General features: G+C 38.6%; 1 protein-coding gene across 1 annotated transcript; it reads right to left on the bottom strand.

Moving 5' to 3' along the window:
* Nucleotides 1–8,912: 8,912 nt before the first annotated feature.
* On the bottom strand, nt 8,913–12,836 carry LOC141607289 (uncharacterized). Its single transcript, XM_074426646.1, has one exon. It carries the CDS (start codon nt 12,834–12,836, stop codon nt 8,913–8,915), a length of 3,924 nt encoding a protein of 1,307 aa, XP_074282747.1.
* Nucleotides 12,837–25,518: the final 12,682 nt, after the last annotated feature.

Genomic DNA, 25,518 nt, shown 5'->3' with positions numbered 1-25,518 from the left:
ATCAATACACATAAAATTATAACTAGCCATGTCAAATCAATCAAATTATTACCTTTTTGGATATCATTCAATTAAATTACCGTGTCCAACATATATATTACCGAACATTCATAAAACAATTTTATAATTATCATACCATACCACTTCTTGTGAGGTCAGAACCTCACACAAACATTTACACATATCATAGACCCGTAATCACAACCAACTAGTCAATCCTGACCACGTAAGTTACCACTCGAAAAAGGTTACCTGCTGCCCGAGTTTAACTCATATGCCCCTCATAACATATTCCCCCATTCGCACAACCATCACTTCCTGCCAAATATAACCATACCTTCACTATTCAACTAATAGCGTCCGCCTCATCTAACCACATCTTATACCCTCTCACAATCATACACAACAATCAGGTCCCTACCAAATCAACCTCTTTAGAATTGTTACCTTTCTAATATTCCATCACTCTTAACCATTAGTGATAACACCACAATGCCACCGCTGCTCGTATATCAAATCTCTTACACTCATATCAAAATAACATGGTTTTTCTACCATTTTTGGTTAACATTGCAAATAACGAACATCAAACCCATCCACAAAATTACCTCAACATTATTCCCAATGCTATCTTATTTGTATTGTCATCCAAATCTCCACCAAATACCTCGTATCGTGCCAATACTCCACCAACTTCTTACTCCCTTAATTCCTCGAAACTCATTACCAATCATGTTGCCCTGAAACTCCTATATAACCTTTAGCTAACATCCTCGTGATACCATCACATATTTCGATGATTCCTTATCTTTATATCACATAGCTCCGGTGAACATTTTCCTCAGCTTACTTTTATCCTTCTTTTCTCTTTACACTCAATAATACCAATTAATAGTTCAACTCCTTATTCCTTCTAGCTAACTCTTTAGAAATCTGGTTACCCCTTCGTTGCTCCAAAACTCAATTCCATTATTTTCTACCGACATCATCTCACTCTTTCTTACCATGGATCTTCTCTTATTATGCTATCACTCATACTTGCCACTAATCTATCCATAGAACCAACGTTTAATGTTCAAACAACATCCCCCTTTTTACATCTCTAGAAATCAGAATTCATTTAATACCGTTAATTACCCAAGGAAATCACACAGTAGTTTCATCTTTTAATAAACCAAACCTCCCAAACTCACTCACTTTCTACAAATACACCTCGCGACATGTCTCCACAAAGTTCACTATATATTACTCTTCTCAACCCCTTTAAACGAACTTTCACTACATAAATCCATAACCCACACGACTCCTAACCATTTCCTTCCATAACTCTTTACACATCTCAAGTTGCCACTATCCACATTCTTACTTTCAATCTTTTCATTCTCACGTTCATTATACTCACATCATCCCTTGCCTATATTCACTTATTTTTACCTTACTCAACACACAATCATATCACTCATCCCGTCTCGCAAAACGTGCGCCATGCCTCAATAAACTATACCAATCTTCCTTTTCTTTTTCCACCATCTATCATAATCACATATAACTCATGTCCTCCCCACCGGACTCATACTCATCATAGTGCCACTCTTTACATCATAAGCTTGGGTAACTTACGCTTCAGGACCAACACATACGTAAAACAATGCATAAAGAAGTAATACAAAACCTTTGAATTAAACATAATATGCAACGAATGTCAAAAGACAAACATATGACCCGAAATACGCATATGACCTGCACGGACCCCACTCGATCGAGTACCAGAACCTACTCGATCGAGTTGAGGCTACTCGATCGAGTGCCCAACATGCTCGATCGAGTGCCCCGACTCTTAACCCAAACGGACCTTCGATCCACGACTTACTCGACCGAGTAGCCCGGCTACTCGATCGAGTGACCCCATACTCGATCGAGTGCCCGAGGTACTCGATCGAGTGCCCAAAAACACGATTCTGGTCAAAATAACGACAAGTACCCACTCGATCGAATCAAACCCACTCGATCGAGTCATGCAGACTCGTGAATACTACCCGCATGTTATCTCACATACCCCAACGTACTATGCATTCATTATTATTTCAACATTATGATTACAACTACGCATTCAAATCTGCGCGACTCCTCATACAATTAACAAAATAATCTACTTCGTGTTATCAAGTGCCACGTTATAAACAACCATCATGCTTTTCATCCAATTCGTTATATAAAACACATATCATTGAACCTCTATTCTTCATGTTACTACTCACCAAAAGCCAAACATTACCATCTATCATGCTCATATAACATTCAACTTTCTATTACCCGCATGTTTTAAATTTTCATAACTTTTCATAACACAAACCACACCCATACACTACAAATCCTATTCCCATGTTGCTAATACAACAACATTACAAATCCACTTCATCACACATCATCATATACGAACTACTTTCTTTTTCTACCATATAATTCATCATTCTCATATACTTTTCCAACGATTCCAACCAACATGTAAGCCAACTATCATGCAACATGCTTTCAACAAACCATATACAAAGACAATTAACATACACGTCGCACATATACACACGGACTCCACGTTCCCATACCATGTGACGGGCTTAAGTATCATGGGGCCAAGATTTTGAAATGAGGGCGCCTACTCACCCAAAACCTAGCATCAGCGGGGCTCCCATTACACATACACCAGGTTCATTTTATTAGACTCCCTACGTTCATTATGTTCATTAGTTACTGAGTTCCAAAATCGTCGCTCGATACCATTTGTAACACCCCCATACTCCAAGTGCCTTACCGGGACCACTCAGGTATAAGGATACTACCATCTCGGTCGCCCGAGGTATCGAATATCATAAGACAATAAAGAAACGTACTTTTAAAGTAATTATAGATTAAGTGATTACGGGTTCCAAAACCAAAACTAATAAAAGGAATTACAAGGTTCTCATACGGTCTACAGCTAAAACTATCAAAGCTACTAGACTTCGTCTGACACAGCGGAAGACTTCTAACCGCCACGTGATGACTCATCCCAGCTATCCCATACGCGTCATATCACACCGCTCAATAATCGCTCACCACCCCGAATGGATCACCACGATTTTTAAAACATTTAAACGGGGTCAGTACTAATCACACAATTCAATACATATATCAACAATAAGATAAACAGACAATTTGAATGTCACACACACACACACACACACCACCAACTCCCATCGTCTCAATATCGACCGTCCACCTTTGGACCACCCGCCGATGGGGGACCGCACTGCGTTCCCACCTAAGCCCCGCTCATCGTACGAGCGATAACCCCGTCCCATTAATGTGCACATCCCCTTCCGTGGCGGGTTCCACGAAGGGCGAAACTAGGGCGTGAAGTCACTCCCGCAAGTGACCCCACTCACCGAGAACGCATCTCGAGAGCCATAGACAACCAATCACAATCACAATCATCATATCAAACAACTAACTACAAAGACATCACCAATATCCCATCATGGGACTAATGCGAGTAGGAAATCCTACCCGGAAAGCACAACACGCAGACGGTATCTACAGATGTATCAAAACGGCTCCTCTACGAATTCTCCTCCTATCACACATAACACATAAAGACTACACATCACAAACTACACACCAAAACCCCCAATTCCTAAATTAGGGTTTAACCAATCTTAACAAAACATTATAAAAACTATATTAAAATCTTACCCTCGACGCAAGGAATCCAACGACACGAAAAACGACAAGAACCGACCGTCGAACTCGGAATTCCGAGAATGCGATTAGGAAGATGAAGTGGTCGCTTTCTCTCTTAAACAGGGTTTTAGGTTTTGTAAAAGTGAATTAAAACAATGACGAATATGTTTAAATACCTTAATCGCATAATTAACAAAACCCGAGAAAACTTCCCCGTAAAACCGGACACTCGATCGAGTACCCCCTTACTCGATCGAGTACCCCAGCTACTCGATCGAGTACCCAACAGGTCAGAAACTATTTTATCTCGCAACTTACCCTTACTCGACAGAGTAAGGGCTACTCGATAGAGTACCCCAAGACTTATAAATACGGAGTATTACATAATTGACTCGGATGAAAGTGCTTATCAGATTATTTACATGTGAATGAGGTCATAAAAAACAGTAAAACATGAACAAAACTAATTAGGACTAATTATTTACAAGATTCAAAGGACTATTAACAAATTAAACAAACTAATTAGGTTAAACAAACTATCAATGATGAATTAATGATGGATATGATAAATAACAGATGGGAATATATCAAAGATCGAATTCCAGAGACTCAATATGGGTAAATCGAACCTCTAAAAACCGGATTGACTTTAATGACGAAAACCCGCAAATATTGGTTATAAGGGATTTAAGTCGGGATTTAATGACGAATTTAATACTAAAGACGATGAATAATATATTACATGTTAGAGTTATTATGCTTAAATTATTATATCAAAGAATCAAAGAACAAACGAAAGCAAAATAAAAACAAACGAATCGACAAAAGACGAAGGAAGAAGAAAGGAAGCAGGAACTGCGGCAGCCTCACGAAGAGGCGCAGCAGGTACTGCGTCCCTTCGAAGAGGCGCAATAGTTATTGCGTCCTTTCTCGACGGTTGTCTTCTGATAATCCGTGAAAAGAGTTTAAAACATGGTTTTATAAATCGGCTTTAAAAGTATTTTCGACATAAACCTTACATTATGATTACAAAAATAAAGAACAATAATCAAAGAAGGATTATACACCCTCAGACTTACATGTTTGTCGAAACGAGATGAACTAAGTATACGTTTAGTGATGCTCGACTCGAATGTACGATGAAAGTGCCCTCTAGGAGGAAAACGAACAAGATTGATTAAAGTTGATTGTTGTGGAGTTGGTCAAATTGGTCGGTCATGCAAAATGAGGCTGGTACTCAGAAATATCCGAGCTTACGTGGTCGAAAGTTCAAGCATGTAGACGCTAAAAAGTAAGAACGTGGTCTAGAATGCAAAGGGAGAAGAGAAGGGCGGACACTCGCGTGAGAAATATGTGAGACCGAAGGTCTCTATTTATACTAATCACATGGAGGAAGTAGGGTTTTTCGGAGAAACTTTGGAAGTGAATCTCGAAAAGATATGAAAAGATACGAAAAATACGCAGAAAACGACTTGGGAAGAGGCGCAGCAGGCACTGCGTCTCTTGGAAGAGGCGCAGCACTTGCTGCGTCCTTTCCCAAGTGGTTTCCTCCTGCGGAAGAAAGATTTCCGTGTTTTGGTAGTGGAATAACGGATTAATCTTGTTTTCCTTAATATTTTGTGTGAATATTACGGGAAACTCTTTACCAAAGATTAAAAGATTGCAAAATATGGAATAGAAATATCCCGAACATTCTGACTCGGTTTTAGAAAATGAAGACGGTTTTTTGACCCGAACTCTAAATGTACTCTAATTACTGCCAAAACGACCGTATCGGCACGTAGATGACAATTAAGAGGTAGACACAAGTGTTTGAGCGATCACTTGACGATAAACTTACGAACTGTCATAAATCGTTCCGCGTAACAAACATGCGGCCCAATCATCACCAGGTGGTTTGCGGAAGGTGCAGGAATGAGGTATCTACACATTCTATTACTTGCTTTTGTGCTCACATATTGGATGCATCACATTTTTCTTGCAAGCCCCCACTTGTCTTACGAGTCGTGCTTTACCTCATAGGCATAACTACGTGAGTTGAAGGGACGGAGGAGGCCCGTTAATTGCCTTCCATCGGATATTATTAGTATAGTTAGTCTATAGTTGAATAAAGGTCTCACTTTGAATCACCCACTTACTCGGGGACGAGTAATGTTCAAGTGTGAGGAGGTTTGATATAGGATTCATTTGCACCATCTTTCTCCTTTATTTTCATACTTTCCGGCTCAATTTGAGTCGGTTTATACGTCTTTCCTTGCATTTTGTACCCCGATTCCCTAGTCTATGATATTATGCCTCTCTTGCAGGTTTTGAGGCGGGGATGGAGGAATCGGAGCAAAGGAGATGGTTTGATAGACTAAGTGTGGAAGAAGGAGGAAGATATACTGAGCTGAGCTCCCAGCCGGAAGGCCGGCAGCCGGTCAGCCGTCTGGGACTCCCCCAACATACTTAGAAAACAATTCAGGAATGAAGTTACGGCGAACTCCCAGCCGGTCAGGCCACCGGCAGCCGGCCACCCGGCTGGGAGAACAAGGAAATGTGAAGAAAGTAAAGAAAGTTCCAGAGAACTCACAGCCGGGCCAGGCACTGGCAATCCAGCCCACCGGCTGGGAGTGCAAGGTGAAGCTCAGAAGTCAACCAAGATAAGGAGAAGTCAATGAACTCCCAGCCGGTCAGCCACCGGCAGCCGGCCCACCGGCCAAGGATATCTGATGACTTCGAATTCACTATTTTCCTTCAAGAGAACTCCCAGCCGGGCCAATCACCGGCAGCCGGCCTACCGGCTGGGGGCATTTTGAAGCCCAATTGTAATTTCACCCTAATTGTGGTGCAACCTATAAATACCCCCTCCCTTAATCATTTGTACAACATACCCTAGATCTGAAATTATTTCCTTAATCTTATGCAAACCCTTAATCAAAACCTTAATCTTTCCTTAATCAATTATTAATTACTCCGTATATTAGCTTAGAATTAGTATTTTTTAATTTTTTACATTTAGTATTGGGTTGTTAATTGGAGATTGGTGAAGATTATTCTTCTATTTAATCAAAGGTTGCAACTTTGTGTTCATTATTGGTATAATCTCTTCTCTATTGTTGTTCATCTTTCATTTGTTTACATATTGAGTTGTTTAGTTAGTAGAATTTGCAAACATGTTTTCCCTTGCTTATTTCATGCTAAATTCTTCACCTTTTGTTTATGTCACCATGAGCATGTGTGAGTAGTTCCTTACTAGGATGTAGGGGAATCCCTTGTAGTGTTAAGGAGAGGCTTTTGGCATGGATTAATGGTAATTCTTGGGTTGTTTACATTTACTACTTGTTATGCACATAACGTGTTTGTAGAATTGTCCAAATGAGTAAGTTGAGTAATTCTTCTAACAATCTATCTACTATTTGAGTGAGTAACTTGAGTAGTAATTAGGATTTGATAACAAGTTTTGAGTTAGATTAATTGAATGAGTAAGTTGGTTAATCTTGGCTCAAGTGTAGAGTTTACATTGAGAGATTAGAATCTACATGTTGTAACAACCTAGATAACTATTAGTCCAAGCCTATTTCCCTTCTCCATGCTACTTGGGTGAACCCGACCATCATAGTCTTCCCAATCATCGTTTTAGACCATCTCAATCGTTGTTTGTTTCCTACTTGCTTTAGTCTTTATTCTAGTCATTAGTTTAGAACTCAAACCACCTCTTTTTTAGACCGAACAAAACTAGCTTACAAACAAGTAATCCTAGTGCCACAATTCCCGTCCCTTGGGTTCGACCCTTTTGCATATTACAATGAGCAATCGTTCACTTGCGAGAGGAGTATTAATAAAACTCGTATCAATCGACAATCCCTACGCCTTGCAAAGAAGATAATAGACAAGTGAGTGACAGTAACTTATGAGTAGTAAATGCTTTGCCTCTAAATAGCTTATCCCCTCGGTTGTTGGATATTGTTTTTCCTTTACCTATTATTCATGTAAAAGCACATTTCTATATCAAAGATGACTAATCAAACATCAGTTAACAACTAACTGTATTAATGTATTCTCCAAATGATAAATCAATAAGCAAGATTCAAAATTGTTTCTTTTTACTCTCCTGAATTCACTCATGCGACCACATTATAGAAACCATAAAAGCATGGTTAACATATAGAATTCACAATTGCAGTTAGATAGTGTGTGGAAACTCGGATTTTATTTTGAAATCTTGATTTTAGATTAGGAAACAGAAATTATAATTTTCAAATCATAATCTGTTGTTTGGGGAACCTATAAATTTCAAACAAAGGGTTTTCAAAACCAAATACATTGTTTGGTACTATAAGATTTTCAATTTTGAAATTTGAAACTTGAGACACCAGTTTTTAATCAAACAAAAGACATAATCAATAGCAAATTAAATTAGCATACAAAATTTAAAAATTAAAACATCAATTCAGAACTGAAAAGCACCAACATATCCAAAAGCAAGACCTAGATTCAATACGAATCCAACAATTAGAACCCAATACAATGAAAATTAAACCACTAACACAGAATAATTAAATTATTTCTACAAACCTAAAATTCAAATTAATTCACAGCGAACTCCTCCAAAAGCACCTATAAGGCTATAACTAAGACATAACAATTTTTAGGTGCACGAATCATCTCTCATAAAATTACTGTTGTGTCATCACCAATTTATACGAGTTTGAACTCCCAACATACTGAAATCGAAATTCATGCATTTCGAGTAAATTCCGATTTTAAAATGAAAATATCTTAGCCAAACAAACAATTAGGAAATTCGAATGCAAATCAAATTTATACGAGTAAATTCATAGCATTAACAAATGAACAACCGACATTCTAAACGGAACTAGGTTGTAAAAACAACCAATTCATGAGCTGCGTACACCATTGGAGGTAGTTAAAGCTTGAAAAATCATCTACTTAGATAAACAATAAACAATATACAGAGAATCATAAATGCTATTGAAGAGTCTATCACACCCGAAATACTCGAGAGGGGGGTGAATTGAGTATTTAAAAACTTATGCCCACTTTTTATTTTATATCAAAGTAATTAATTACTTAAAGTTTATTGATTAAACTTTAACTAATTAACTAAGTGATTATTAACGTAATGAAATGAACAAAAACGAAAATGCAAAGACACAAGGTTTTTTTTTTTTTTGAAAGGAGACTCGAAGTCTCTACTGCATTACTAATAAATCCGAAACAACCGCATCGTTCGCGATCAAAGGCAATCCCTCTGACCACACATACTTGCCAACTACTCTAGGAAACGGATGCGCTAGCGCATGAGCTACTCCATTGTTCAAACGACTCGTAAAAGACCAAATAACAGAATTAAAAGAGAAACATAAAGACCGAATGTCATCTAAAACTAAATCAAAAATACTTCTGCCCGAACTAGATTTCCGCAGAGCTTCAATAACTTGTAGACAATCGCTTTCGACGATAATGTTCTCGTGGCCTCTTCGCCGTGCTTCCTTAATCCCTTCCAGAACCGCCACCGCCTCCGCAATGTGACTCTCCCACAGCTGCTCCAACACATGCGTCGCTCCCCAAAGCACCCGGCCCCTTCCATCTCGGCACACCATACCCAGATTCACACCCGCCCCTTCTTGAACACCTGCATCCGCGTTCACTTTCACATACCCTTCTGTAGGTGCCACCCAACCTCTCCGAGGGTTCTCCCTCCTCCCACCTCCTTCCTCATCCCTTGTACCCCGCCACACATATCCCCCACCTTCTATCTCCTCCATGACTCCTCTTACCCGCTTCACCACACTATCTGGGTCGACCTCCCGAGCCTCAAAAATAACCTTGTTGCGATGCTCCCACAACGCCCAACAACCCACCATAAACCAACCGCATTCCCTCCCTCCAAACTCCTTCCACTTCGCCTCAATCCAATCCCGCACACTCCCCTCTCCCGCATCCATCTCTTCCCCTGCCAAGCCGAGTCCCTCCCAAACCCTTTGAGCCACCCCGCAGTCTCGGAAAACATGTAAACTTGACTCAAAACAAGAATTGCAAAAAGAACAGAAAGAAGACTCACCTCGAATTCGAGTGGCGATGTTTGCTCTTGTTGCTAAAGCTTCGCTGCACAGTTGCCAAAAGAAAAGCTTCACTCGAGGCCACACCGGGATTTTCCAGAGCCTAGTCCACAACCATTTCTCCCTCTCCCAATTCGACGCTCCCCCCACTTCCAAGAAAGCACTACCACCCGCTAACAGTCGATAGGCCGACCTCACAGAGAACACTCCGTCCTTTTCCGCGCACCAAAACCACTCGTCATTAATAGCACTCTCACTAAGACGGATATTCTTAATCCGAGCTCCTTCGAACCCCAAGAAAATATCGTCAATCAGCTGCCCATTCCAAGCCTTGCCACCGTCAATAAGCAGGTCCGCGACCCTCATATCTGCGTGCCCCGGGGGTTGATGTGTAATAACCCTTCCCATTTGATTCGACACCACCCATGCATCACCCCATACCCGAGTAGATAACCCATCTCCTATGCGCCTTCGCAGACCCAAGCCGAGCACCCCTTTCGCCTCCCATATACCCCTCCAAGTGTAGCTAGGGTGATTGCCAATGTTTGACGACAAGAACTCACCATTCGGGTAATATCTAGCCTTCATAACACGAGCCCATAAGCTCTCCGTCTCCGTCATGAGTCTCCACGCCTGTTTACTCAACAAAGCAAGGTTAAACAGCTTGAAATCACGGAAGCCCATCCCTCTCATTCCCTTGGGCTGACAGAGCTTATTCCACGAAACCCACGAGATACCCCTCTTCCCCTCCTCATGTCCCCACCAAAATCTCGACATCATACCTCTGAGCTCCTCACAAAAGTTAACGGGGATTTTAAAAAAACTCATAACATAGGTAGGGAGTGAATTGGCAACAGCCTTTAAAAGAACCTCCTTACCAGCCCTAGACAAAATCTTCCCACGCCAACCTTCCAACCTTTTGCTCAGCTTGTCTCGCAGAATGTTAGTGAGCACCTTCTTAGAACGTCCCACCACCGTAGGAAGCCCCAAATATCGCTCCTGCTCTTCGACCTCAATAATACCCAACCTTGTCGCTAGATTACTCCTCTTCGTTAGTGGCACCCCCTTGCTAAAAGAAACGGTAGTCTTATCAAGATTTACCAGCTGACCAGAGGCATATTCGTACCGTCTCAAAATATCACACACAGCTGCAGCTTCCTCCTCTGTGGCTCTAGTAAAGAAAATACTATCGTCTGCAAAGAGTAAATGGGAAATTTCTGGTGCCCCATTCGAAATCCTGACCCCGTGGAGAGCTCCATCAGATACAGCTTTACGCATTAAACTCGACAAAACTTCCGCACAAAGAATGAACAGATAAGGGGATAAAGGGTCGCCCTGTCGTAATCCCCTAGTTGGTCGAAAGGTACGGGATGGGTTCCCATTTACCAAAACCGAGAAGGAGACCGAGGTCACACAAGCCATAACCCGATCAACCCAATTTCTGTCCAAACCCATAACGCAAAGGACCCTATAAAGGAACCGCCACTCAACCCTGTCATATGCTTTTGCCATATCCAATTTGATCGCCATATTTCCTTCCACCTGTCGCGAGCTCTTCATAGCATGAAACACCTCAAAAGCTATAAGAACGTTGTCCGATATTGTTCTCCCAGGCGTAAAAGCCCCTTGATTCTCCGAGACGATGTCCCCCAAGAACTGCTTCAGACGATTTGCAAGGACCTTCGAGACAAGCTTGTATACAACATTGCAAAGGCTAATCGGCCGAAAGTCTCGTATTTTATCCGGGGCCTTCTTCTTTGGGATGAGAACAATGTTTGTTTTATTAATATCTCTCGGAGACCGCTCACCTCGAAGGATAGCAAGGACAGCTCGAACCACTTCCGGCCCAACCAAACTCCAATAAGTTTGATAGAAGAGGCCATTCATACCATCCGGACCCGGCGCCTTTAAGGGGTTCATTTGATTCAAGGCCTCGAGCACCTCCCCCTCCCCGTAATCTCTTCGCAGGCCTTCGTTCATTACCTCAGTAACACGACCCCCAATTCCCGTCAAGACATCATCGAAGTTGGTGGGATTCGAAGAAGTAAAGAGAGCTTGAAAATATTCCATCGCCACATTAGTAACAGCCTCGGTACCCACCCTTTCAGCCCCTTCATCATCAATTAGCTTTGCAATATAATTTTTCCTTTTCCGTTCTCCTGCTCGAGTGTGAAAAAACTTGGTATTTCGGTCCCCATCTTTAAGCCACAGCGCTCTTGACCTTTGTCTCCAATATTGTTCTTCCTGGCGACGAAGATTGGAAATTTTCGCCACCAGTTGTCTTCTTCGCTGCACATTTTCCTCAGAACGATCCCCTTCATTAAATCGTGCCAGCTGCTTCCTCTTCTTCTCTATCTCTTTGCCTATTTTGTTTATATTGATCTTCTGCCACCCTCTTAATTCCCGCGCACATTCATCAAGGACCGCCACCAAGTCACCTCTTCCCCTCGCCACCCCTCTCTCCACGGCATCCTCACTCCCATCCTCTCCAACCCAAATTTGTTCAAAACGAAACGGTCGCACTCTGGCCGCCTCCAACTCCTTCGCATTTAGACAAAGCTTGATCGGGGCATGGTCCGACCACTCACGGTCCATGTAGAAAAGACGAGCGTGAGGGTAGAAGTCAAGCCACTGAGATGTGCAAAGAGCTCTATCTAGCATACATTGTCTATTAGCTTCTCCTGCTTGTCCGTTATCAAAAGAAAAGTTGTACCCAACCCACGGAACATCCCGCAATTGACAATCATCCACAGCTGATCTGAAATTATTCATCTGCCATTGCGATCGACTACCCCCTTTCATCTCAGTAGAAAACAGGATCTCATTGTAATCACCAATACACACCCACGGCAACGTCGACTGCCTCTCAAGCAGCCGAAGCAGCTCCCAAGATAAGTGACGGTCTGAGACCGCCGGCCAACCATAAAACCCCGTAAGCCTCCACTCCTTCCCATCATAACAGATTGTAAAATCCATATGGTGAACTGAAGCAGACATGAACCGACAATCAATATCCTTCTGCCACAACATAGCAAGACCCCCTGACCTCCCCATACTATCCACCTCCATCCCGAAGTATCCCTCCAGTCTCTCCCTCACCCTCCTCATCTCACGACCACAGAGTTTGGTCTCGCAAAGAAACACTATGGCCGGGGCCTCCCTTCGTACCAGGGCACGAAGGGCACTAACCGTGTCGGGGTTGCCCAAGCCCCGACAGTTGATGCTTAGGATATTCATTGGGCCTGGCGGGGTTGACCACCGTCAACCTCCGCCTCAGGTATCATGACGCCCCCGTCAACACCGTGTTTTAACCTCTTTTGTCCACTCCCACAACTGTTATCCTCCCTTCCCCTTTTCCCCGAATCATTTACATTCATTTTCGGGTCAAGGGTATATCGTGCACCCTTCTTCTCGATGACTTGCCTCGCCAATCTTGTCCATTTCCCCCCCTGACCTCCTGCTGGACCCCCCTGCACTCCTTTCAACTCCCCTCCCTGCACCGTCATCTCCCCCTCACTCTCCCCCCTTTTGTCGACTTCCATAGTATGTTGTAATTGCACCTCAGAGTCTCCATTATTTTGTGCTTCCTCCCGCCCCCCTATCAGCTGCTTGTGCGTCACCCCTGATTCTACACCCACTTCACAATCAAAAGCCACGCCACCCTCCCCCCTCTGCATTTGTCCCCCACTCCTACTCGCCTGACTTACAGTAACAGTAGCTCCTCCCTCCTCAACCCCGTTTATAGCCTTACCCCCCCCCCCCCCCCACGGTTCTCCTCCACGATGCTTACACTTTTCTTCATGCGAAGATTAATGGCAATAGCTTTTAATTTTTCGATCATAGTAGATATAGCCTCATCGGATTCTTGAGCTTTAGCAGCGTCGAAGCTCGAATTCAGATTTCGGGCAGCCTTCCCTGGTCCATCCTTCACGGTTTTAACAACTTTCCACGGTGATGCTCGTAACCAATCCCCAAACTTAAGTTCATCATCCTCGTATGGGCCGTCTTCACAATCTTTCTCCCCGTGTCCTATGATACCACACCCGTAACAATATGTGGGGAGGCGTTCATACTTGACATTAAAATCCACTGTTCGATCTCCCTTCATACGAATAGGAATAGACGCTTTTAGGGGTCGTCGAACATCCAACAGCACTCGAACCCTAATAGCCCTCTCAAGTTCTACATTTGGACCATACTCCACGCTGATAAACGATCCCAAAGAATCCCCTAGACGCCTGGCATTCGTCTCACTGGTTCTCCCCGCAATTGGCAAATCATAGATTCTTGCCCAAATCGGAAAATGAAAAAGCGGTATATCAGTAAGCTTACCCGTACAATTTGGCTCCGTAAAACACCATAAGAACTTGTCAAAGTGCCACGGTTGTCCTTCAAAAACCATAGCCTTATCTCGATCAGAGTCAAAGCGAAAGATAAAGGTTTTCTCCTTCGCATCAACCACATTCCCCATAATTGGTTTCGTCGGATTCCATAGATTTATCATAGTCTCGATTGCGGCTTTGACATTAATTGATATTGATGCCCATAATTTCCCCACCAACAGCGAAGAAGACTTCCCCTCCGTTTCATTAGTCCCCTCCTCCCATTCAAACGAAATCTCCTCCTCCCCCATAGGCTCTTTCCCATCTCGGTGTTGGCCAAATGTGACGCTCATCTTTGACACCTGCACAAACAAAACAAAGAAACAAAGAAAGAAAAACAAACAAACGCAAGCCCTATCTCACGAAGATGTGAGATGAAGCCTCGAGCAAGAGGATGAAAGACGAAGATTGATAAGACGGAGCCCTAGAGATTTCGTGAGGAAACCCTAGGAGTTGTTTTCGCGTGAGGTAATTCAAAGACACAAGGTTTTGAAGTGGTTCAGCTTCACACGTCAAAACCTACGTCCACTATTCTCGATTAATAATTTTAATACCTTTTCCGGATTACAAAATTATCAACCCAACTCGTATAGCTAACTCTAGCTATAACTCAATTTGAATATCACTAGATATTCGGTTTTGACTATCTTAAGTTACTAAGAAAGTGCTTGATTGTTCTTATAGTGTTCGCAATATGAACGAGTAAGAAATAATATTTAAGCGCTATTATCTTATGACGATACTTAGAAATAATTGCAATATAAGATAACACACAACTTTTCAAAAACAGTTTTAACTTGCAAAAAGAATAATAAAATTAAAAACGTTTGCAAAGGATGTTTTATTCGAATATTGAAAAGTACTTTAAATGAATTATCATGTGTAGTATTTATAGTAGAGAGGAGATCTAGGTTTTCATCTAATAAACCCTAGATGTCGTGTGGATTGATGTACAAGGAAGAAATTAGGTTAAATCTTATTTAATCATTTACAACTCATAAAATCTTGGAAGATAGGAAAGAATAAAATAAAAATAATATATGGAGATAAGAAATCTCTAACAAATATTATTTTGATTTACCATGAATCTTATCCAAGGAAGAAAAAGATCTTAATCCATTTATATATTCTAATAATATCTTAGTAAAAGATATGGAATAAATATAAGGAGATAAAATATCTTTAACAAATATTTTATCTAAGATCTTTACCTAAACACTAGATATGGAGAGGATCTCGTGTAGATTAAGGAAGGAATAAAATATATCTTTTTCCTATTTTAATCCAACATTATTTTAGGTAAAAGATATAAAATAAATATAAGGAGATAAAATATCTCTAACAAATATTTATTTAAGATTTTTACCATAAACCCTAGATACTATATAGATCACGTGTGAAGTATATAGTAAGTAGGAGATCCAATCTTATTATTTAACCTAGCAATATCTTAGTAGAAGATATGGAATAAATCTAAATAACCATAAAGATATAAAATATCTTTGATAATAATCTTATTTAGATTTACCCTAATCTTTACTTGAACAAGGAGTTTTACACGTGTAGGAGGCGGCCCATAAGCCTACTACATCCAACGTGAAACCCTAGTAAGATATTAGGTTAAACAAATTAGGGTTTAGATATGAGTTAGTACAAAACCCTAGTTAGCCACCAAGTAACAACCCATAAGTTGTCACACAAAGTCGGCCTAACTAAAGGGTGATTATCTATTCATAACCCAATTCAAGTGCAAACTTCAATCTACTACAAAATAGGTTTTTCATTTAAAGAATATAAAGATAAGATTTGAAAAATTATTTTTAAAACAATTTAAAAAACAAGTCGTGCGTTTTTAATATTGTAGCTCAATGTTATAGCTAAATCACCTATAACATTAAGTCTGGTAGGTAATGTAATAACCAAAACAGCTATAACTTTACTTACCAAAATCATTCTTTAAATACCGTTATAAGACGATGACCTACGCTATCTAATCTTCCTGGAGATCTTCAATGTAGGATCATCTCTTTATCTTGATCATAAGCTCTTCATCTTGAGCTTGTTATAGACTTGATCGAGCCTTTTGCTTGAGTGATGATCATACTTGAAACTTGTTACAGTTACTATGACGCTTTAAGAATCTTCAATGTTATAGCTCAAGCCGCTATAACATTACTTGAACGATGCTTCACAAATCTTCAATTTTATAGCCAAGGATGCCATATCCTCCAATTTCATATTCATACGTTCAACAACACCGTTTTGTTGTGGGGTTCGTGGTGCTGAGAAGTTATGCCTAACACCATTCTCCCTACAATATTCTATAAAGGCATGGTTATCAAATTCGGTGCCATGATCCGTACGAATTGAAATTAATTTGGATTTATACTTATTTTGGGCAAGCTTCATTAGAACTGCAAATTCTTCGAAAGTTTCATCTTTTGAATTGAGAAAGATTGGCCAAACATATCTGGAATAGTCATCAACTAGAACGAAGACATACCTGGATACACCTCTACTTCTTACCTTCATTGGGCCACAAAGATCCATGTGTACGAGCTCTAGTGGTTCATTGGTACTTACCATTCTCTTGGGTTTGAATGATGATCGCACGTGTTTGCAACGAGCACAAGAATCACATAATGTTTCTTGATCGAATTTGATTGAGGGAAGTCCTTCAACCAAATCCTATTTCTTTAGCTTATTCAATGTTGTTGAATTTATGTGAGCAAATCTTTTGTGCCACAGGCACAGATCATCTGTCGTTACTTTCATGCACGTGAATGAATTAGTAGGAATATTATTTAGATCAATCATATAAACATTCCTTCTACGGTGTCCTTCAAGCACAACACTACTTGTTCCTTCAAATATTATTCGACAAAAATCTGAATAAAAGACAACTTTATTTCCTTTGTCGCATAATTGAGAGATACTCAGTAAATTGTACTTGAGACCACTAACAAGATAAACATCACTTATAGCATGAGAAGAGGATATTCCAACTTTACCAACACCGATAACCTTACCCTTCTTGTTATCACCAAATGTGACCTTATCTCCTTCGAAAGGTTCGAGTGAAAGAAATAAATTTACATCTCTAGTCATGTGCCTTGATCATCCACTATCAAGGTACCATAGGTTATTTTCTTTCACCACAACCTGCAAAATAATTAGATACAGTTTTTAGGTACCCAAGCTAAGTTGGGTCCTTTGACGTTAGTCACTCTAAAAACTATATCTTTTCTAACCCAAACCCTTTTTATAACTTTACGTTTTGGAGGTGAACGGGTTTGTCTGGGAACCGTCTTGGGTTGAGTTATGGGTTCCTCGCGACGTAGTCTTTCAGGCTATTTTTTGGTAAGCTTTTGTTTTGGAAGGTTCTTTAGGTTTAGGTGTTCGTTTTGATTTTGTAGCCTTCTTGAAATCAAAGCTCATATCACAGAACCAACGATGATCATTGTTGCGTTTTTCACTTGTACTTGGCTCTGATGGGGTACAATCATTATCCTCGAAAATAGTGTCAGATGCTTTAACAAAGTTGATTCCATTTCTTAAATCCTGAGCATATTTGACACAATTTTCTTGGATATGTCCAGTATGACCACAGTAATTGCAAATCAAATATTCTGGTAAATTTGTATATTTTCTCCTTCTGAAATCTCGTTTGGAAGGGGTTGATTTGCATTTAGAGTGATCTCTACGACCATAGCACTCATGCCCTAATCCCATTTTCATGTTATTATCTGATTGCTCAGTTAGGAAATTTAGGACACGTGTGCTACTTTTCCATTTCTCGTGAACCTTTCTAACATGCAAGAGTAATTCTTTAAAGGACTATATTTCTTTGTTGCATTTAGAATGGTCTGACTCTACGACCTTGGGAGGGTGAGTCTCTTCATAATTGTCACGGAAGTTCTGGAATCTGTCATTGAGAACTCGTACCGTCTCAGTATGCGTTCTTTTAGTATTTAATAGAACGGTTTTAGATTCCTTTAATTATTGAGTTAGAGATTCAAACTCCTTATTTTGATCTGAGATCATGGCTTCTCTAGCCGTAGCCTTGGACTCAAGAAGCTCTTTGACTTTCCTCAATTCCAATGTTATAGCTTCACTAGCTATAACTTTGGCTTGAAGATGCTTAATGTTGAGTTTCAGGTCTGAGGTTATAGCTTCATTAGCTATAACTTTAGACTCAAGAGCCTTCTTTTCAGCATTTGTCACATCTGAAGTTGTAGCTATATTAGCTATAACTTTAGATTTAAGCTTTTTGGCCTTTGCTTTAAGAAGATGATTCTCTTCAGCAATATCAAGAATTTGTTCTTTAAAGTCTTTCAATTCCAATTCTTGTTCGTGACACTTATCAAGAGATTGCTCAAAATATTCAATTAAAGCATTCTTAGGCAATTTCTTAACACTTTTCTTAAGTTCAAGATAACTTACCTCTTCTTCTTCTTCTGAATCGGAATCTCCTAGGAAGCAGCAGTAGGAGTCCACGTTGTCTTTATCATTGTCTGAGAAGAGGTCAAGACTGACGTTGCTTAGACATAGGTTAGCAACTTCTTCTTCTGATGCTTCGTCGTCCTCAGGGTCGAGATCTCCCCAGCAAGTTGCCATCATCACTTGCTTGAATTCCTTCTTGGTCTTCTCACGTTTTGCTTTGTCTTTAATTTTCTCCCATGTGGGACAATCCTTAATCATATGATTGGATTCTCCACACTTTAGCATCCTCTATTAACAAACGTATTCTTAGACTCGGAAGTTTTCTTATTTTAGGACATGTTGGTGTTGTTGAATAATTTTGCTTGCTTATTTCTGAAAATTCGTTTATTAAATCGTTTAGCAAACAAAACTGTTTCGTCCTTTATTTCAACGTCTTCCTCTTCCTTAGCAGAGGCTTGTAGAGCCATGCTCTTAGTATTACTGGACTCGGCCTCATCATCATCCAGGACGAGTTCGAGAGCACCAATAAGTTCTGCATAAGGAAGAGAAGTGAGATCTCTGACTTCTTCCATAACCGTGACCTTGGGACGCCATTTCTTGGTTAGACTCCTAAGTACTTTTCTAGCAATATCCTCGGAGTTAAAAGTTTTACCAAGATTTTTGAGCTCATTGACTATAGTAGAAAATTGTGCTGACATGCTATCGAGTGATTCATTCTTTTCCATTTTAAAAAGTTCAAATTTTTGAATCAGCAAGTCAATACGATATTTTCTAACAGCCGACGTTCCTTCATAGGCCAAATCAAGACCATCCCATATTTCCTTGGCCGAAGTGCAAGAAGAAAAACGATTGAATTCGGTCCATGTCATGCCATTTTGTAACAAGCTTATCGCTTTCGAGTTTTTCTCAACCTTCTTGTAATCAGCCTCAATATAGTCTTCTTCCTTTTTCTCATAGGTAGTGCCTTCCGAAGATGCGACCAAAATTTTGTTTGGTCCATTCTTGATAATCGTCCAGCACTCCCAATCATGTCCTTTTATGTAGTGTGTCATCATGTTTTTCCAAAGTCCATAATTCTTCCCATCAAAGATAGGACACTTAAGATACTTGGAATTCATTTCACACGTGTAAGGCAGCGGAATAAAAATAAAATAAAAAGATACAAAGAGAGACGGATCTAGCCTCTTTGCGGTTAGGCAATCAAGAGCACGAGGCTCTGCTACCAATTGAAGAGTCTATCACACCCGAAATACTCGAGGGGGGGGGGGGTGAATTGAGTATTTAAAAACTTATGCCCACTTTTTATTTTATATCAAAGTAATTAATTACTTAAAGTTTATTGATTAAACTTTAACTAATTAACTAGGTGATTATTAACGTAATGAAATGAAAAAAAATGAAAATGCAAAGAAACACGGTTTTGAAGTGGTTCAGCTTCACACGTCGAAGCCTACGTCCACTATTCTCGATTAATAATTTTAGTACCTTTCTCCGGATTACAAAATTATCAACTCAACTCGTATAGCTAATTCTAGATATAACTCAATTTGAATATCACTAGATATTAGGTTTTGACTATCTTAAGTTACTAAGAAAGTGCTTGATTTTTCTTCTAGTGTTCACAATATGAACGAGTAAGAAACAATATTTAAGCGCTATTATCTTATGACGATACTTAGAAATAATTGCAATATAAGATAACACACGACTTTTCAAAAACAATTTTAACTTGCAAAAAGAATAATAAAATTAAAAACGTTTGCAAAGGATGTTTTGTTCGAATATTGAAAAGTACTTTAAATGAATTATCATGTGTAGTATTTATAGTAGAGAGGAGATCTAGGTTTTCATCTAAGAAACCCTAGATGCCGTGTGGATTGATGCACAAGGAAGAAATTAGGTTAAAATAAATATAAGGAGATAAAATATCTCTAACAAATATTTATTTAAGATTTTTACCATAAACCCTAGATACTATATAGATCACGTGTGAAGTATATAGTAAGTAGGAGATCCAATCTTATTATTTAACCTAGCAATATCTTAGTAGAAGATATGGAATAAATCTAAATAACCATAAAGATATAAAATATCTTTAATAATAATCTTATTTAGATTTACCCTAATCTTTACTTGAACAAGGAGTTTTACACGTGTAGGAGGCGGCCCATAAGCCTACTACATCCAACGTGAAACCCTAGTAAGATATTAGGTTAAACAAATTAGGGTTTAGATATGAGTTAGTACAAAACCCTAGTTAGCCACCAAGTAACAACCCATAAGTTGTCACACAAAGTCGGCTTAACTAAAGGGTGATTATCTATTCATAACCAAATTCAAGTGCAAACTTCAATCTACTACAAAATAGGTTTTTCATTTAAAGAATATAAAGATAAGATTTGAAAAACTATTTTCAAAACAATTTAAAAAACAAGTCGTGCGTTTTTAATATTGCAGCTCAATGTTATAGCTAAATCACCTATAACATTAAGTCTGGTAGGTAATGTAATAACCAAAACAGCTATAACTTTACTTACCAAAATCATTCTTTAAATACCGTTATAAGACGATGACCTACGCTATCTAATCTTCCTGGAGATCTTCAATGTAGGATCATCTCTTTATCTTGATCATAAGCTCTTCATCTTGAGCTTGTTATAGACTTGATCGAGCCTTTTGCTTGAGTGATGATCATACTTGAAACTTGTTACAGTTACTATGACGCTTTAAGAATCTTCAATGTTATAGCTCAAGCCGCTATAACATTACTTGAACGATGCTTCACAAATCTTCAATGTTATAGCCAAGGATGCTATAACATTACTTGCTAAACTTGTAACCTAAGTCAATCTTACGAAGACTAAACAAACGATTACGAGCAAGAGTATATATAATATAAAGCGCATACTTGTCATTATCAAAACTTAATCCTATACCCATATGGTCCAACAGCTATGCACTGACCTTAGCAGGTAAAGCTTGAACCTTGCTAGTAACTGAATATAAACCAAGCTTCATCTCTTTCAACACCTTAATTAAATCAGGCACTTCTCTGCCATTATATTATACAACAACAAAATTGAAATTCCAAAATTTGCAGAATCGACCAAATTAAAGAGTGCAGTTTTAATTTATTTGGGGTAAATTGATATCTTATACCTTATATAATACTGTTTTTCTAATATTATACCTAAGATAACTATTTTTCAAAACTTGTGCCAAGAATGTCATTTTCTCATAAACCTAATACCAAGTCAGTTTTCCGGTGAAAAATTTGAGAAAGTGCCCATTTTGCCCTTGTACTAAACAAGTGCACAAATTTACACCTTAGACTTAACATTATGACATATTCTTGTTCTAACCCCCAAAAAAACCCAAAAATCCCTAAATACACTGCATCTAGATTCAACATCCCTAATTAATTGCATCAATGTAATCCTAATTCATCATTTACAATTAAGCATTCAAGCTACCCACACATCTCCATTAATCCCCCAAAAAACCAAAATCCCTAAAATTGTTCCAATGACAACACTTTCTCGCACTTTAAATGCCATATTGATCGTGCTAATACATCCTATAGGAAAATAAATTATTAATTGAGCGATCAAAAGCTTACAATCAATGGATAAACTACATACAACAACTACAATACTTAGTAACTCCCAACCAAAGTCAGAATAATGGTCATAAGGCAATCAAAGAGAATGATATAAATACTCTTCGACAATGTCTTCTTGTTGGGTGCAACTTCACTGTCAACTTCATTGTTGGACATTTATGCAAAGTTCAAAACGCGCCCAAATCGAATTAAACGCTAATTTTAATTTGGATCTGGGATTGCTTTAAACTCATAAGTCTAAAACTATGAGAAAAATGAAATAAGAAAGAAGTACATCACCATAATTACTATGAGAGCAATGCCATTGAAGGGTTTTTACATAACTCTTAAAATATCTTTCCTGTTTAAAGTTTACCTCTTTAATGTGCATACCTTTTACTTTTCCTCTTCACAAGAGGATACCTCTTTGCAAAGACGTTATGCTACATTGGCTTGTGTGCCAATTTACTTGATATTTGTACTGTAGTGTGCAATATCTTTTATTGTGTTGAAAAGTGTGCAACATCTTTTAGTTGTCCTTTTTTTTTGGGAAAAGTGTACCTTAATAATTAAAATTTATTTTATCTATTGTGTTGATTTTTTATTAAAAAAAAATAATTTTACAAAAAAATCTTCATTTTTTTACTCTATAAATAGTGTCTAATTTCAACATATTTTTAGTACTTGGTCTTCAATGTTATTTTCTCTATCTTATTTATCTATATCTATATATCTATATATATTTATAAAAGAGGCTTTTTTTCGAACGATTCTAAGTTTTCCACATCATCAAAAATCAATTTAGAAAAGTATCATAACTAATATTTTTTGATTCAAAAAATAAAGTAAAAAATCTTTTAGTTATTATAATATATATTTCCTAAATTATATTCAAGTGATTTTTCTAATTTTTATATACAAACTTTTTACATTTCATTTGAAGAAAAAATTATTGTTAAAAAAATTATGAAAATAGTATAATTAGGTTCATGGTAAAAAAAAATGCTATTATTAGAGTATAGATTTCATATTATTTGCACATATTAAAGATGATATACTTCTTAGTATTTTATATGTTTCACATTGAACATATATAAATAATAAAATTGTCCCAATCGAAAGATTAGCATAAGGTGGGGTGATCATATGATTATAAATAGAAGGCATCATTGAAATTTATTTATCAACCCAAAATCTTTTTAGTCTCCCAAGTATTATCTTAGAGAGTTTTTAAGAGTTTTTATCATTATCTTCACAATATGCTATCATTAGCGTATAACTTTCATATAATTTGTACATATATAAAATTGTGTACTTCTTAGTATGTTATATATCCCACATTGAAAAATAATGTAGGATTATATAAAAATAAAAATAATAGAATTGTCCCACATTGAAAGATTAACATAAAATGTGGTGGTCTTATGATTATAAATATGAGGCATCCTTAGAACTTAGGTATCAACCCAACATCTTTTGCGTCTCTTAAATAAGATATTTTGACTTTTGATCATGTCTAAATAAATGATTAGACATAAGATGTAAATATTAAGACCTTATAACCATTTTTTTGTTACTAGGTGTGAAAAAGATGATGTACTTCTTAGTATGTTATATGTCACACATTGAAAAATAATGTAGATGTGGTGAACATACTATGTATAAATAGTAGAAAAGGTGGGGTCATCCTATTATAAATAGTTGAGTTGTCCCACATCGAAAGAAATAAGGTGTGTTGATCCTATTATTATAAACTAGTTTTAAATCCGTGCAAATTGCACGGGTATGTTATTTAAAAATTGTTATTATCAAAGATATAAAAATAATTGTTTAAGCTTAAACAGAAGTATTTTATTTCTTTTATGATGACATTAAATTAAAATATAATATATAATAATTAAATAACTATCCCAGATGCCACATTTACAAAGTAAATGTAACACCTCCTCATACCAAGGTACCTTACCAAGGACTACCCTAACATGAAAGGTTGTTACCATCTCGGTTGTCCGAGGTTAGTATATCAAAAGCAACAATCCAAAACACATTTATTAAAGTATGAAAGAGTAATGTTTACATAGCCTTAAAGAAATCCCAAATCAAAGTACTGTTATGAAATCAACAACTACAAAAGACACTAAAACTCTTGACAGTGGAAGCTAAGCTTGTGTGGTGACTCCCCATGACTGCCCCAAAGCTAAACGACTGCATCACCTGTCACAATCTGCTCACCATCCCCGAATGGATCACCATAGATTTTACAAAACAACAACGGGATCAGTTACTGAATAATTAAAGTAAGGCAGGTACAATAAGCAGCCAGCTGATCATCCTCCTCCTCCGGCCTCCCGATCTCACACAGTAACCGACTACACGCCGAAGTGTGTAGCCCTGCCAGATTACCCATCGCAACAGGTAATCCTCGCCGCCAGTGGGGGACCGCAGCCAATCACCACCTAAGTCCCGCTCATCAACAAGCGATATCCCTGTCCCTTAATGTGCACATCCCCTCCCGTGGCGGGTTCCACGGAGGGCAAACTAGAGTGTGAAGCCACTCCCGCAAGTGACTCCACCACAATCATCACAACACCATCACAACCACCACACCACCACCGCACCAACACTCCAACGATGATCAGCAGACAACACACACAGTACAACAAAACATCTCAAATCAATTAAACAGGAACTGAGTAGGGAAACCCTACCTTTTCGCAATCCGCTACGTTGCAATCAATCATACAAATGCATAACAAATACCACATCGTCACCTACAACATTGATAATCAACAATCAACACACATATGATGACCAAACCCTAAACCCCCAAATTAACACAAACAATAATTAGGGCCAAACCCTAAAAGACAACCTATTAGCAGATTACCACGAACTAGAGACTTACCAAATAAATCGAGACAAGAGACGAAAGTGTAGACTCGCGACCGATCAATTAGCCTAGAGAATGATTAAGGTGATTAGAGAGAGATGTAAGCGTCGTTTAGTTTTGGTGAAAGAATGATTTAGAAACCATAGAAGCATAATATATAATAATCTCTAATCACCTTAACCAAATCGCGGAATTAAACCCGTCAGACCGGATACTCGGTCGAGTATAGAGTATACTCGGCCGAGTACCCTCTACTCAGTCGAGTATTCCACATACTCGGCCGAGTGTTCTTGGACAGTAGCCAAACCAGGATACACGACACCCCTTACTCGACCGAGTACCAGCTTAGGAAAACCGTAGTATTACAATCTTCCCCCCTTAAAAAGAACTTCGTCCCCGAAGTTTACTCAAACACATAAA

Source organism: Silene latifolia, chromosome 10 (genome assembly GCF_048544455.1).
Source record: "Silene latifolia isolate original U9 population chromosome 10, ASM4854445v1, whole genome shotgun sequence".
In the NCBI taxonomy this organism is placed as follows: Eukaryota; Viridiplantae; Streptophyta; class Magnoliopsida; order Caryophyllales; family Caryophyllaceae; genus Silene; species Silene latifolia.
The sequence above is the reverse complement of the archived record's forward strand: the minus strand, read 5'-3'. Positions and strand labels throughout refer to the sequence as shown.

Excerpts from the sequence above, each read along its gene's own strand:
- LOC141607289 (XM_074426646.1), bottom strand. The coding sequence starts at position 12,836 with ATGGGGAGGTCAGGGGGTCTTGCTATGTTGTGGCAGAAGGATATTGAT.